The sequence below is a fragment of the Suricata suricatta genome, chromosome 13 (genome assembly GCF_006229205.1).
Source record: "Suricata suricatta isolate VVHF042 chromosome 13, meerkat_22Aug2017_6uvM2_HiC, whole genome shotgun sequence".
Classification (NCBI taxonomy): domain Eukaryota; kingdom Metazoa; phylum Chordata; class Mammalia; order Carnivora; family Herpestidae; genus Suricata; species Suricata suricatta.
Window position 1 is genome coordinate 12992649 of NC_043712.1, and position 14905 is coordinate 13007553.

The following is a 14905-nucleotide window of genomic DNA, read 5'->3' on the forward strand; positions in this document are numbered from 1 at the left end:
GCCCCACTCTGTCCCACCTGTGTGAGTTTCCCCTATTCCGTGTTTTCAAAATGTTGTGAACAGAGTGCTCTATGTCTACACTCACCACTCCGTGTTATAGTGACGCTTGTCCTGTCCACTGAACTTTAACCTTCCTGATAGCCAGGATTGGGGCTTACTCCCTTCTACCTCTTCAATGCAAAGCACAAGCCATAGTAAATATTAGGTGCCTAATAAATGCCTGCAGGATAAAAAAAATAACATAGACACCCCGTGTCATGTTAAATCGAATAGAAAAAGTAGCACCAGGGCGCCTGGGTGGCTCACTTGGGTTTGTGAGTTTGAGCTCCACATCAGGCTCTGCACTGGCAGCGCAGAGCCTACTTGGGATTCTCTCTCTTCCTCTCTTTCTGCCCCTCCCCCTTCATGTGCTCTGTTTCTCTCTCTTTCAAAATAATAAATGAACTTAAAAAAAGAGAAAAAGAAAAAGTAACACCTGCACTTTGGGGTTGTAAGGATTAGATAGGAAAATCTGTGTAAAATGCTCTGGTGACCCCAAGCACAGGTGTGTTCGGTGGACAGAGGCTGAGGATGGTCGGAGGGTGCCACGAACAATGATGAGAGCTGTGTATTTTGTCTCCACAGATAGCCCTCATACGGGCCTTGGACCTTGCGGCTGGATTTTGGTGGCTGTCTCATTCTTGTTCACAGTTATAACTTTCCCAATATCAGTATGGATGTGCATAAAGGTAAAGAATATTTCGCTTGCGTCTGGAAAGGGGTCAAGCCCTAACGACCTAAACCCCCTTTGTGTGTATGTGTGTGGAAGAGAGACAGACACCTGCTGGCCTGTAATTCTTTTTCCTTCAGGTCTCCTTTGGGAGATTCCCTCTGGTCACCTATTGTAATGGGACCTTTAGGACTCCTTTTCAGGCGGTCCTTCTCACAGGTTAAAAGTAAGGATCACGATCGGGGCACCTGGGTCGCTCAGTCAGTTGAGCGTCAGACCTCAGCTCGGGTCACGAACTCCCAGTTCAGCACAGAGCCCACTTCAGATCCTCTGTCTCTCTTTCTCTCTGCCCCTTTCTAGCTCACGCTCTCTTTCTCTCAAAACAACAACAGCAGCACAAAAAACACATGGGCATGTTCAAGCTCCCCCGCCGAAAAAAAGTAAGGATCACCATCGGAGTCTGGGACGTGGGACGTCTGTCCAGACTCAGGAGGTCGAGGGGTTTGGTTGCTGGCTCCATTGTCCCCCGTGTGACCTTTGCCATGTTTCCTTCCTGAGAAACGGGAGAAAGTAACAACACCCACTTCGTAGGGCCGACGCGAGGATTAAAATGTTTCTAAATGCGTGTGTCCCAATGCCCAGCACATGGTAAATGACCTCTAAATGCTGGTTATTTTTTCCATGAAGTTATTAATATTGTGACAAGTGACTATTGTACATATTCCTAAAGAGATAAAATATACTCCAAGCATTTTCAGATGAGTTTATTATTATGATTTAAGGAATCAGGAGACAGACCAGGAGAAACTTGGGTTTTTTTGTTGTAGTTCTGTATTCACAACGCATGAGTAACTGAAAGATAATGTTAACAGCTGAGGAGCGAGGTTATGGATTTGCTCCTGTGCACTGTCCTATACTTCCCAAATTCTATACCATGAACATCTGTTGCTTTTGTAATAAGTTAAAAAAAAAAAAAAGTAAATACACATCATGCTTGGTGGGGGTAATTAAACATTGGATGTGTGATTTATAGATACTGTTTGAATTTTATTTCTTTCTTTTTAATTGCTCTTTTTTTTCAAATTGTATTTATTTTTGAGAGAGAGAGGGAGAGAGAGAATCCCAAGCAGGCTCCACACTGTCAGCGCAGAGCCCCATGTGGGGCTTGAACCCACAAACCAAGAGATGACCTGACCAAAATCAAGAGTCAGATGTGTAACAGACTGAGCCGCCCAGGAGCTCCATTTATTTATTTAATTTATTTAAATTTTATGTATTTAAGTGACCTCTACACCCAATGTGGGGCTCAGACTCACGACCTCGAGATTAAGGGTCACATGCCCTTCTGATTGAGCCAGCCAAGCACCCTGACACTGTCTGGATTTTAGAGGAAAAAACAAAATAGAGGCATCTAACCTATTTCGAGCAGACATACATATTTAAGAAGCATTTTATATTGGGGTGCCTGGGTAGCTCTGTCATGTAAGCATCTAGCTGTTGGTTTCGGCTCTGGTCATGATCTCACGGTTTGTGAGTTCAAGCCCCGCGTCGGGCCCCACGTTGATACACAGAGCCTGCTTAGGATTCTCCCTCTCCCTCTCTCTCCCCCTCCCCCGCTTGTGATCACACTCTCTCTTTCTCTCTCAAAATAAGTAAACAAACTTAAAAAAAGAAGAAGCTGTGTATAAATATATAGTGGATATAAATATTTGCATTCCTCATGTTAAATTATCGTTTGTGTTTTTAACCTAGATCATAAAAGAATATGAAAGAGCCATCATCTTTAGATTGGGTCGCATTTTACAAGGAGGAGCCAAAGGGCCAGGTCAGTATGAGGGTTCTGGGTATTTGGTCTGGAGACTGAAATTCTTTCCCCATTGATGTGCATTCCCTTCCGAGGGCCCCTTCTCTGTTGGCTCAGAAAAGAGAGCAAGTGTAACAATAGTCGTGGCGCAAGCCAGTCTTGCCACAATCACCCTTTCCTTCCCTCGGCTCCCCTCCCCTTCCCATCTGAGCCGATAAGATTATTTTAAGCCGAGAATAGTGACAGCCATGGAAGTCTGAGCATGAGAATTCCTACTCTGCTAAAGGCTTTCCGTCATCACTTTTGGCAAACTTGACTTAATACCCTAGTGCATTCCAGGCTCTGGGAATTCAAGGGAGACTAAAATATCATCCGTGCCCCCGAGGATCTTGCTTTAGTGGACACCAAAAAGGAAAACAGTTACCACCCCGAGAGATAAGTATTATGATCAAGTAATTGCAGTTAGCTGTGGAAACCAAGAGACAAGGGACTGACCCGAATTAGTACGGTGGGACTCTCTTGGCTGAAGGGGACATCTTGGCTGAGTCTTGAGGCCTGGAGAGGCGTCAGCCAGAGGTGAGGTGTTCCCTGCAGAAACAGCAGCAGGTGCAGAGCGATGTAGAAGGGAGCACGGCAGACCCAGGGGGCCAGAGCCAGAGCACAGAGCACGAGGACAGGAGAGGGGCTGCAGAGGGGCCTGGGCAGCATGGGCGTGACCCTGTGGCTCGTGTGCAGGGCTCTGCAGTCCAGGAAAGACTGTTGTGCCTGTGGCCATGAAAATGGGTCATAGGAGAGAAACTGGAAGACGTAGAAAGCCTTGGGAAGGATTGCGTTGGTCTAAGTGAAAACAAGACGGCCAGGGACGGCGGAGGAAGGAAGTGAAATCACAGAGAAAGTAATCAGGAAGGCAGCATCGCTGGCGCCGGCTCAGGCACTGAGACGATCTGGCTTCTTTCCGTGGGTTCAGCGGATTCCAGGACAGTGAACGGGTTTGGCCCTGGTGTCTCTCCATAGCATTCTGTGTTTCTTTGTTGCAGGTTTGTTTTTTATTCTGCCATGCACTGACAGCTTCATCAAAGTGGACATGAGAACTATTTCATTTGACATTCCTCCTCAGGAGGTAAGACTGTCTTTTGCTGTGAGTAACAGATGTCGTGTGTCACAGTGCTTGGCAATGAGAGGGACAGAGGAGAGCGGTGAGAGCACAGGGGGACAGCCTGTCTGCGGTCACCTTTTCTAGCTGTGTGACTTTGAGCAAGTTCCTCAACTTCTCTGGGCCTTAGTTTCCTCAGCTGCAAAACAAAGGTGATAATAGTAGGACTTACTTTATAGCCTCCTTGTGAGGACGGCCCAAGATGTTGTATGTAAAGCGCTTAGAACAGGGGCTGATAAATGAATATCATGTGAGTGCTGCTTCTTACAAAGTGTAGCATAATGTGAACTCAAGTGTAATGTTAGCATTTTCATACTCTCTCCTCATTTTGACAACCACAGTTCTCCGCTACCGATTTTTGATAGACAATCCAGCTTAGGGGGAGGGGGAGCCTGGGTGGCTCAGTCGGTTAATCTCAGCTCAAGTCATAATCTGATAGTTCATGGGTTTGAGCCCTGGGTCGGGCTCTGTGCTGACAGCTCAGAGCCTGGAGCCTGTCGTTGGATTCTGTGTCTCTCTCCGTGCCCCTCCCCTGCTTGCACTCTGTCTCTCAAAAATAAATAAAACGTTAAAAAGAAAAGAAAATCCGGCTTAGTACAGTATTCTTCTTAAGGTTCTTGATTATACTCTAGATAAATTGGTTAGAAGTCCAAGAATTAGGAACTGCTCACTTGGCATTTTAGATAAAGCATATACAATGTTTTATAACCATAATCACTTCATGCCCTTTCAATGTGTTTCACCAATAATATCACAGCTGAAACTCACAGCGGAGTCCCTGGAAAGCACATAGCTGTCATTGAGCAGAGGGATCCCGCCAGACCAACGTCTAGCTTTTTGGGGTCCTCGCCTCATGCTTTTCCCTCCGCTCCACGCTAAATGCAATCCACGTTAGTTCCATCCTGGCCCGGGACCTAGTGATGGCCAGCCTGGGACACATGTCCGGAAAGGCATCCTAACCTTTGCAGATAGGAAGCCTGAAAGTAGGATGGAGGGAGGGACAGAAGAACACTGTCAAGTGTTTCCTGGCCAAAGGCCAGCTACTCAGCAGGGCGATGGAGCCTGGCCATGTTGTCTTCTCTTCTCCTCAAGTCCGGAAGCCGGCACAGGGGCCTCCTTGCTGGTGCCGATCCAAGTAGGGGGTGAGGTCAGACTTTACAATCCACACGTACATAGGGACACCAGGAGTCGCTTTTACCCACAAGGGCAAGGCTGGGAACTGGACAATATTCTCTGCCCGGTGTCCCATCTTTCAGGGAAGATGGGCGCTCAGAAGGAGCCCCTTTCAGGGCAGCCGGGAGTCTGGGCATTTTCCTCTGTAAACATTACAGGCATCTGGCAGGCTTGCCGTAAGCTGTGCCTTCCAGCTGCCGTCTTGTCTCGTGCGAGCTGCTGACTGCAGAGCAGATTGGAACTTGGTGAGCAGGCCTTTTTCCGATCCCCTGTGAACTTAATATGAAGGAAGATAAATACTCTGCCTACAATAAACAGCAGGAAGAGAGGCCGCGGCTTTAGAAAACTCTGGCGGTGGCAGAGTCACGAGGGCAAGAAATTGTTTAGAAATGATACACATTTTCCCATCACATCATGGGAAATAATTAATTTTCACACAAGATGGTAATATACTATTAGAAGTATTTTTAGATTCTCAGAAAGAGGATTACTGCTTTCATGCCTTGCAGGGACGAAACTGCTATGTAATACCATTAATCGTTATTACTTGCCATTTACATAGCTCTTTACACTTTTTTTTAAAGTTTATTTTTGATAGAGAGAGAGTGGGGGAGGAACATGGGGTGGGGGAGAGAGAGAAATCGAAGCAGGCTCCAGAGCTGTCAGCCCAGAGATCAGGGCAGGGCCCAGACTCATGAACCTTGAGATCATGACTGGAGCCAAAATAGAGTCAGGAGCTTAATAGACAGAGATGCGCAGACTCACCGCTTTACACTCTCCAAGGAGCTTCATTCACGAACATCTTGCCGAACCTCCAAAGAAATTTGCACAGAACTGGGCAGTGCTATTAGCCCCATCTCACAAATGAGGGATCTCTAGGTCAAGCAGTTTAAGAGCCTCACTAGGGATCACGAGACAGGTGCAGCTCACCTCCTGCCCCTCCCTCCCCTGCTTGGCACCAATCACCGTACTCCTAGGATCATGGTTCAGTTCATCTCCCATTTATTCACTACCTGCTGTGGATCCAGTGCTAGCGAAACAAAGACAGGCTGCTCTCAGGAAATGCATGGTCCAGCAGAGAAGTAGTGATGTCAGTCGGCAATGCTGACTGCTGCAGTCAGGGGCCAGGGGCCCAGTGTTGAGCTCCGACTCGTCTGGCAAGTTTCAAAGAGAAGACACTTGAGCTGTGTCTTGAATGATGAGTAACAACGTGCCAGTCTCATGGCATGCGGGAGAGAGGAGAGGACGTCCAAGCAGAGGGGACACCTGCACAAAGGCCCTGGGACATGCAGCAGGGCGTACGCCGGGCCCACACCTGGTCCTGTATGGAGTGTGCAGGAGGGAGTGGGAAGCATGAGGCCAAAGGGCCAGCGGTAGAGGGCGCGCACAGCAAACCAAGGAGCTCCCTGATGTGGTAGCAAGAAGCACTGACAGTGTCCTGAAGCATCTTCCTGCCGCGCACCAAGCAGACCCGAACCGGATCTCTCCTGTACCCGCACCCCAACTCCCGCTCTGTTCTAGCCGCGCTGTGCCGCTTCTGCATAGTTCAGCAAACTGCGCTTGGCCGTAGCTCTGTGCCGTTTCCCGCACTATTCTCTCTGCCTCAGATGCTCTCACGCCACCCTCAGAAAATTGTTACTTCAGTGCGCCTGGGTGGCTCAGTAGGTTGAGCGTCCAACTCTTGATTTCGGCTCCGGGCAGGATTCCAGGATCATGAGATCATGCCCTGCGTTGACACTGAGTAAGAGCCTACTTGGGATTCTCTCTTTCTCTCTCTAAAATAAAAAGTGTAAAGGGGCGCCTGGGTGGCTCAGTTGGTTAAGTGTCCAACTTTAGCTCAGGTCATGATCTCATGGTTTACGAGGTCGAGCCCCACATTGGGCTCTGTGCTGACAGCTCAGAGCATGGAGCCTGCTTCAGATTCTGTGTCTCCCCTTCTCTCTGCCCCTCTTCTGTTCACCCTCTGTCTCTCTCTTTCCATCAAAAACAAGCATTAAAAAAATTTTATAAAATGAAAACATCTTTTATTTAAAAATTTTTTTTAAAAATGTTATTTCTTCCTTGAAGACGCAGTTCATGTACCACCCCTGCCACCTACAAGTGACCTTCCTTGGTCCCATAAAGTCTCCATTCCCCATCCTCCTTGAAGGCACAGTGCGGGCTGCTGAGTGGTATCTCCGTGTGTGTTGAATAACTGAATGACTTAATGGAATTAAGGAAGAAGTGAATGCATTTTATTAAAATTCTAAAAAGATACTTCACTTCCTGATGCTCTGTTGTCTTAGTCCATTCAGGTGGCTACAGCCAAACCCCACAGGTTCTCAGGAACAGTAGCATTTATTGCTCACAGTCCTGGAGGCCGGAAGTCAGGGAGCCCGCAGACTCGGGGTCTGAGGAAGGCCCGCTCCCTAGGCCCTAGATGACCCTTAGGGCTCCTCCCTCATGGCCTGATCGTGTCCCAAACGCCCCACCTTTTACTGCCATCATGTGGGGGGTTAGGTCTCCGCCTCTGAATTCTGAGGGAACACAGATACTGAGTCGATAGTGCTTACTAAAGAAAACCAGCTGTTTAAAGTGTTCTGTAGAACAACATTCCTTACAGTCGTATTAAAGGAGTTCGTTGCCCAGTGCAAAGTCGCTTCCTTCCTGTTACAGATCCTCACTAAGGACTCCGTGACCATTAGTGTGGATGGCGTGGTCTACTACCGCGTGCAGAACGCAACTCTGGCTGTGGCGAATATCACCAACGCCGACTCCGCGACCCGTCTTCTGGCACAGACGACTCTGAGGAACGTCCTGGGCACCAAGAACCTCTCTCAGATCCTGTCCGACAGAGAAGAAATCGCACACAACATGCAGGTGAGGCTGGGACCCGCCAGAAACTAAAAGAGGAAGCAAAGGGTCACTGGTGGTTTGGCAGCTTTCTACTCATCCCAACTGGGGGACCACTGGCCAGCCGCCTCCTCCTCTTCATAGAAAGGTTTTCTCAGACTTTATCTGGCGGAAGGGAATATTTTTCACACAAAAAGCTCATGAGTTAATAGCTCAGATGCCTGCATAATTTTTTTAATTCCCTTCAGTGTAGGGTTGTTTTTCCTTCCAGAATTAGTATTAACCTTATTCTTGAGCATAATCATTCGGAGGCCATCTTGCAAGGTAGTGTAAGTGTTGTTAGATTCTCTGGGGGAGTCCCATTACCTCCCTTGTAACCCGTGTGCTTTCCAGTCTTACTTGGGTAATAGATTACAAAATAAACCTGACTTGTTCAAAAAAGATAAAGTGCCCAAATCTGAGATCTTCACGTCCGTGTCATTGCATGTAACAGCTGTGACTTATCTGATGTCCACAACCACCGTATGAGACGGGCAGTAGGATTTCATTCCCCCTGTTGTGACGAGACAGCACTGAAGCAGAAAGAAGTAATGTGGCTTACACGGAGTCGTGTTAGATCGGGAGCCCGTTCCTACTAGTAAAGTTTTATGGGGATGCAGCCGCTCCCACTGGTTTATTATCCACGGCGGCCTTTGCCCTGCAGGGGCACGGTTAAATAGTTGCAGTAGAGACTGAAACTGAACAAGCACTGTCTGGCCTTTTTAGGAAAAACATTGGCCAGCCTCTGCATGGGCTTCTTAGGCCTAGAATCAGAATCAGCTCCCCGGGACCCAGCCCCGACCTCAGCCCCCCCGCCCAGCGTGGGATAGTGACCTCTCTCCGGGCTCTCCCCCAGGCCCTGTCGCTCCAGTCCCCAGGCTCTACCCTAGGCCTCTGGCCTGGGCTGAGCACTCTGGGCTCGCCTTCTCTCTTCCCAACAGTGCACCCTGGATGACGCCACGGATGACTGGGGGATAAAGGTGGAGCGCGTGGAGATTAAGGACGTGAAGCTGCCGGTGCAGCTCCAGAGGGCGATGGCTGCAGAGGCCGAAGCATCTCGAGAGGCCCGAGCCAAGGTAACCGCCCCTTCCTTGTTTCCTCCCTCCCCTCCCCTCCCCTGCCCTTTGCAGTTTGTCTTGCGAGTTTTCTTTTTAAGGAAAACATGGTTGTTATAAAAATGGAAACAGTCTTAACATGTTTAGTCAAGTTGACAGCCTCCCTGTCCCATCAAGCCATGAGCCCCCCGCCAAGGGGCCACCACTCGAGACGGCTTAATATATACACTGGGGTTCTATTTGACTAGGGTGTTAGGCTGCTGGCTTGTTTATTTTGCGAAGGTAGGGTCATGCCACGTGTATGGTTCAGTTCCTGGGTCCTGTCACTTATCGTCATCCTGTGAGCACATCAGTGTGTACAAGGCTACTTCACTCTTCTGTGACTGCATGTCCCCGCCAGTCCCATACTAAATGCTCTGAGTCCCCCACTAAGGACAACTGGGCAGTCCAGTCCCTGTGCTTACTGTTTGTTCCTTCCCTCTCTTTTTTTTTTTGCAGTTTATTTATTTATATTGAGAGAGAGAGAGAATCCCAAGCAGTCAGTACAGAGCCCAATGCAGGGCTTGAACTCACAAACCGTGAGATCATGACCTGAGCCAAAATCAAGAGTTGAATGCTTACTGACTGAGCCTCCCAGGTGCCCCAGTTCCTTGCCAATTTTTGTCTTCTCTTTCATTCTCTCTTTTCTCAGGATCTTCTTCCTTCTTACTGTTCCCTCTTCCTCTCTGTCCTCTTTCCTTTTTTTCACCCTCTGATGTCTGCTTTTTGCCCTCTCTCTTGTCATCACCGTCTCTGCTGCCTCTTGAGCCCACATAGGTGCATGCCCCCGAGGAGAAGTGTTGAGGAAGTATCTGTTAATCTCACCTAAAAAAGAGGGTCTGTGGAGCTAATTCATAAGGACACAAGGATGTCTCCCCAAGCCCGAGGATGGGAAGGAGAGTCAAGTCCCATCAGGAATGGAGCCAGGGACTGCAGTGTGGTCGGGACCACAGGGGCCCAGTCATCCGTCTCCCAGGCCTCATCCCGCTGCCAGCTGGAGGGCAGAGAGTCAGCTCTCAAGTTTACACACCTCCCTCAGTTGAACTTTAAAGCGGAGAGACCAGCCTTGATTCCAAATTCATAGTAGAGAGAATCTCTTTGGTCAAAGTTTTGTCAAAAAGGGCAAATACAGAGGGTACCTGGGTGGCTCAGTCTGTTAAGTGTCTGACTTCAGCTCAGGTCATGGTCTCTTGCTTAGTGGGTTTGAGTCCCACGTCAAGCTCTGTACTGATGGCTCATAGCCTGAACCTGCTTCAGATTCTGTGTCTCCCTCTCTCTCTGCCCCTCTCCTGCTCGCACTGTCTCTCTCTCTCTCTCAAAAATAAACATTACAATTTTTTTAGAAAGGGCAAACGCAGGTATTAATTAGGTCCCATAGCCCCTGGCCTATGAATGGGTGGAGGAAGAGGGTCAGCCTTCATGAGAGGGGCTGCTGTAGAAGTGACAGATCTCGAGACACAAGAGGCAAACCAATCCATTGTTGTTAGAAAATAATAGTAGGGGCTCCTGGGCGGCTCAGTCAGTTAAATGTCCAACATTAGCTCAGGTTATGATCTCACGGTTCATGGGTTTGAGCCCCGCGTCGGGCTCTGTGCTGACAGCTCGGAGCCTGAAACCTGCTTCAGATTCTGTGTGTGTGTCTCTCTCTGTCCCTCCCCCACTCACAGTCTCTCTCCCTCTCAAAAATAAACATTAAAAAAATTTTTTTAAAGAAAGAACACGGTAGTGGCTGGTGATTATTGACTAAGCACAGAGCCCTGCCCTTCTAGAAGGATGCCCTTTAAGTCACAAGTTGGGCACTGTAATTTCTTAGCTAGTGTCAAACAGAACAGCAGATCCTTTGCCATACTCTACCCAGAATTTTCTACTAACCAGAATTGTTAGGTTTTCCTAATGTAATGATTGATGCTCGTGAGGATGACCTGATGATACTGCAGAACCCTCAAGTACTCCCGCCACATTGTAGACTAAGTGGTATTTCCGGAAACATTAAATATGCCCTACTATAATCAAATCAGTATTTTGAAAAACAGGAATCGCTTTTACCTAGAATTCATAATTAAACAATAGCCTTATTTCCAAGCCATATTGAATAGACTACTTAGAATGTCAGGGCCTGCAGGGTCCTTAGAGATTATCTTCTGAAGCTGACAAATAACCTGGCCCAGATGCTGCCTTCCCTCCCTCCTGTTCCCCTGCTGGTGATTAAGCACAGCACCGTTTTCCACTGAGCTTAGGCTTGACCTCAGAACCTTTCTATTGCCCTCCAGGTAATAGTCCTCACCTGCTTGGCATTGGCCCTAAAAATGAAACTTCTTTGCCACCCCACTATTCATATGAAAAGATTGAGCCCAGAAAACTTAATGTGATTTCCTCAAGGTCACACAGTCAATTAGTGGCAGTGGACAGTAGGATTCCCCTCTGGTTCCTCTGGACTTTCCATGATGGACTAAGCCTCCTGGGCAAGTGCTTTCACCAGTTAGGAGTTAGGAGAGAGAAGCCCTTGTAACAATGGGAAGAGAGAAAGGAAGCCGGTTAGAATTATGAATTACTGTGCTCCCACCTGGATGAGACTGGGGGGATCATCCAGAACAGTCTCGTGGACCTGGGCAGCGACTGTCTTTAAGATTAGGGTGAACACACAGAATCACAAGGAGTCCTCCTTTCCGCAGCATTAACCCTGCAATACCTGTAAGGCTGCATATTCAAAATCGTACGGTCAGGTTTTCATGGAGAATAGGGAGTCGGTTTCTTCAACATCCAAAGTGTGAAGGACAAGGGTAGGAGAGCCTATAGACTAAGAGCCTTCAGAGAGAACTTCCTCAAGTTACTTAGCCATCAGGGAAATGCAAATTCAGATCGCAAGCAGATGCTACACCAGACATCCACCAGGATGGCTGAAAAGAACAGAACAGGGTGGGTGAGGGAAGACCCCAGACTCCTGTTCTGTTAGTGAGATGGTAAATTTGGTACTGCTGTTGTGGAAAGCTGTCTGGCAGTGTGTCTCCAACAGAAATGACTCGTGTGTTTGCCAAAAGGCATGTTCTAGAACGTTCACAGCAGCTCTTTGTATTACCCCAACCTGGAACCTGCCCACAGGTCCCATGTGGTTGAATGCATGAAGTACACTTTATTCACATGAAGGAACACTATGCAGCCGACAAGTGCCAGCAAACATGGTTTGAGAGAAAGGAGCCAGGCACAAAAGAGAACAGATTCTCCACCAAGCTTGACTGTGTGTTAGTTGAGCCCCTTTTTCAATTTTTTAGACCAGCTTTTAATGACTTGAAATGCAATACCTTTTATACATGCATCCATCCTGATTTCCTTTCTCATGACTCTCAGAAAAATGCCTGGCACGTGCTTTCAGGTGCACGTTCCTGGGTCTAGTCCTCTATTAATTGAGAAGGTGGAGTACAGGAATGCCGATCCCCTCTCTCCGCCCTTCGAGGACCAGCCCTCCTGGGTTACAGGAGACAACAGTACCGACCTCACATACCTGAAAATGCCTGGTTGTCAAGCGATGGTCTCTAGACACAAAGGGTGGATCGACATGGGGTTGCTGGGCCGTGAGGCAGCTTGCTTTGCCTTCTGAGGGCCAATTCACGGCATCTACGTGGCCTGTGTCCAGACAGAGCCGGTGGTTACTGTGCTCACATCTTGGGAGGCCTCCTCAGACCAGCTTTCCTCTTAACAACACGTGTGCCTAGTCTGGTGGGTCTGACCTCTCAGCCAAGAGCTTGTGTATTGACCATAATGGGAGATAAGATATCTTTGCAGTTGGTCTGTCTCCAGACCAAAAAACCAAGTGCCTAATTGGACCTCTGAGATGACCTGGAAAAAGCCGGAGCCTGCTGTTCCCAGGGCAGGAGCTTGTTTTTGCATTCTGTACATGCAGTGTTTGCCTTGGAGCACGGTTCCATGCGTCTCTGAGGGTACCTGGCACTTGCCCCTTCTCACAGACCTAGATAGGACATATTGGTTATCTTGAAAAATTAAGGGTTTGATCCTCTAAACTTAGTGCCTTCTCGCAGTAATTCTGTATCCTGTGTCCCTCATCTCACCTAATGGGACCACCCAGGCAACCAAAACCTAGGAACCCGAAACCTGGGGCTCAGCCTCTGTTCCTCTTCCTCACCGTACCCAGACAGCCCCCAAACGGCTGACCCTCCTCCTGAACAGCACCCCCTGGCCCGTTTCTCCCTCCATCCCCACTAATGGCCAATCGCATCGGTCATTCCAAGGCTGTCCTGTTAGCAGCTCTCTGTCTTCTCTTCTCATCCATCCTCTGACACCTGTCGGTGTGTTTTCTCCCGCTGGGTCTGATGAGGTTCCTTGCTCAAAACTGTTCAGCTCCCCGCTGCCTCCAGAGTGCAGACGAAACAGCCCAGCTTCCCCTCGGCCTCACACTGCATTTAGCCACTTACATTTTTCTGGAACATACCAGCTGTTTAAAACCTCGGTACTTTTCCATGTGTGCTGCCTGAAGCACTCATCATCTGTGTCCAAAGGAACAAAGCTTTCCTCCTGTCCCAGTCAGTGTCAGCAGCTCACGTCTGCAAACCCTGCTTTCCCGAGTGCCGGCCCTGTGCCTTGTCCGGTCTCTGGCGACATTTCTCATGCTGGGACGACGTGGTCTGTCCCCATGTCTGTCTCCCCTGCTTGACAAGGAGCTGGAGGAGGCAAGAGGGTCCGCCCTCACCCGAGCTCCTGCACAGGGCTTGACCCCTAGGCAGCTCCCAGTGTTTACTGTGTAAGCGAATGAAACTCCACTGGTCCTACGACTATGGCATTCAACTCTGATATTCACAGGAGTGTTATGAACCACGAATGTTTTGAGATCCCTGTGAAAACAACCCAGTTGGCACTGCATTGTGAAGCATAACGAGCATGGTGTCTTCACACCTCTCCTCCCAGGATCATGGAGTAAAAGTAGCTGCCCTGACTGCCTTCTGAATTGTACACATTAAGGCCCAGGTGGACCCAAAAATCAGGTCTTGAATTCCCACTTGTCTTTCCTATACAACAGCCTCATTTATACATTCCACACTTAATATACCTTTCTGTCTTCCGAACACAGGCCCTAGAAGGCAGACCCTACCCCATTTTAAGATATGAAACCAGAGGGGCATTTGGGTGGCTCAGTCGGTTAAGCGTCCGACTTCGGCTCAGGTCATGATCTCACAGTTCGTGGGTTTGAGCCCCGTGCTGGGCTCTGTGCTGACAGCTCAGAACTTGGAGCCTATCTTCGGATTCTGTGTCTCCCTCTCTCTGTGCCTCCCATGCTCATGCTGTCTCTCTCTCTCTCTCTCTCTCTCTCAAAAATAAATAAAAAACATTAAAAAAAAAAAAGGTAAGAAACTAGACTCAGAATGTTAAGTAACCGCTGCGAGGACACTCAGCCGGTGAGGGTTAGGTTTGGAGTTTGAGTATAAGCCTGTCCTACTCCAAAGCCCCTACTCTCCCACCACCCCAGTGATGTTCACACTCTTATGGCCATGTAACCTCCAGAGGAATTTAGACAAACTATGTGTCCCATCACACATTTTAAATAGACATGTGAGAATCGTCATTTGAATTTTTATACTTGGCTAAGGATGTAATCTCTGACATGTTTAAATTTTTTAAATTTAATTTAATTTAACTTAATGTGATTTAATTTAATTTTAACTGTTTATTTTCTCGAGAGAGAGCGAGCCGGGGAGGGGCAGAGAGAGAGGGGGGGGAGAGAGAGAGAGAGAGAGAGAGAGAGAGAGAGTCAGTCCGTCCCAAGCAGGCTCTGCACTGTCTGCATGGAGCCCACCATGGGGCAAAACTCACAAATTGTGAGATCATGACCTGAGCTGAAATCGTCAGTCGCCTAACTGACTGGGGCTCCTGCTGGCTCAGTGGGCAGCACATGCGACTCTTGATCTTGGGGTCGAGTTTGAGCTCCACGTTCGGTATAGAGATTACTAAAAATCTATATAAGGTTTTAAATAATTAATTTAAACTGTTAACATCATTCGTTTCAATGTATCCAGTGATATTCAAATAACAATGATTCCATCATCTACTTAAACTATGTAAATAGGGTCTTTCGATAGACATGTTTCTGTCCC

At 48.2% G+C, this 14905-nt stretch overlaps 1 protein-coding gene across 1 annotated transcript in view; it reads left to right on the forward strand.

Annotated features, from left to right (window-relative positions):
- STOM (stomatin) overlaps positions 1-14905 on the forward strand; it is a 31166-nt gene that overhangs the window by 12751 nt on the left and 3510 nt on the right. The window contains exons 2-6 of the mRNA XM_029920061.1: positions 625-728; positions 2462-2534; positions 3551-3633; positions 7495-7698; positions 8652-8786. Of these exons, the coding sequence (XP_029775921.1) occupies positions 625-728; positions 2462-2534; positions 3551-3633; positions 7495-7698; positions 8652-8786 (599 nt within the window). The remainder of the gene's footprint in view (positions 1-624; positions 729-2461; positions 2535-3550; positions 3634-7494; positions 7699-8651; positions 8787-14905) is intronic.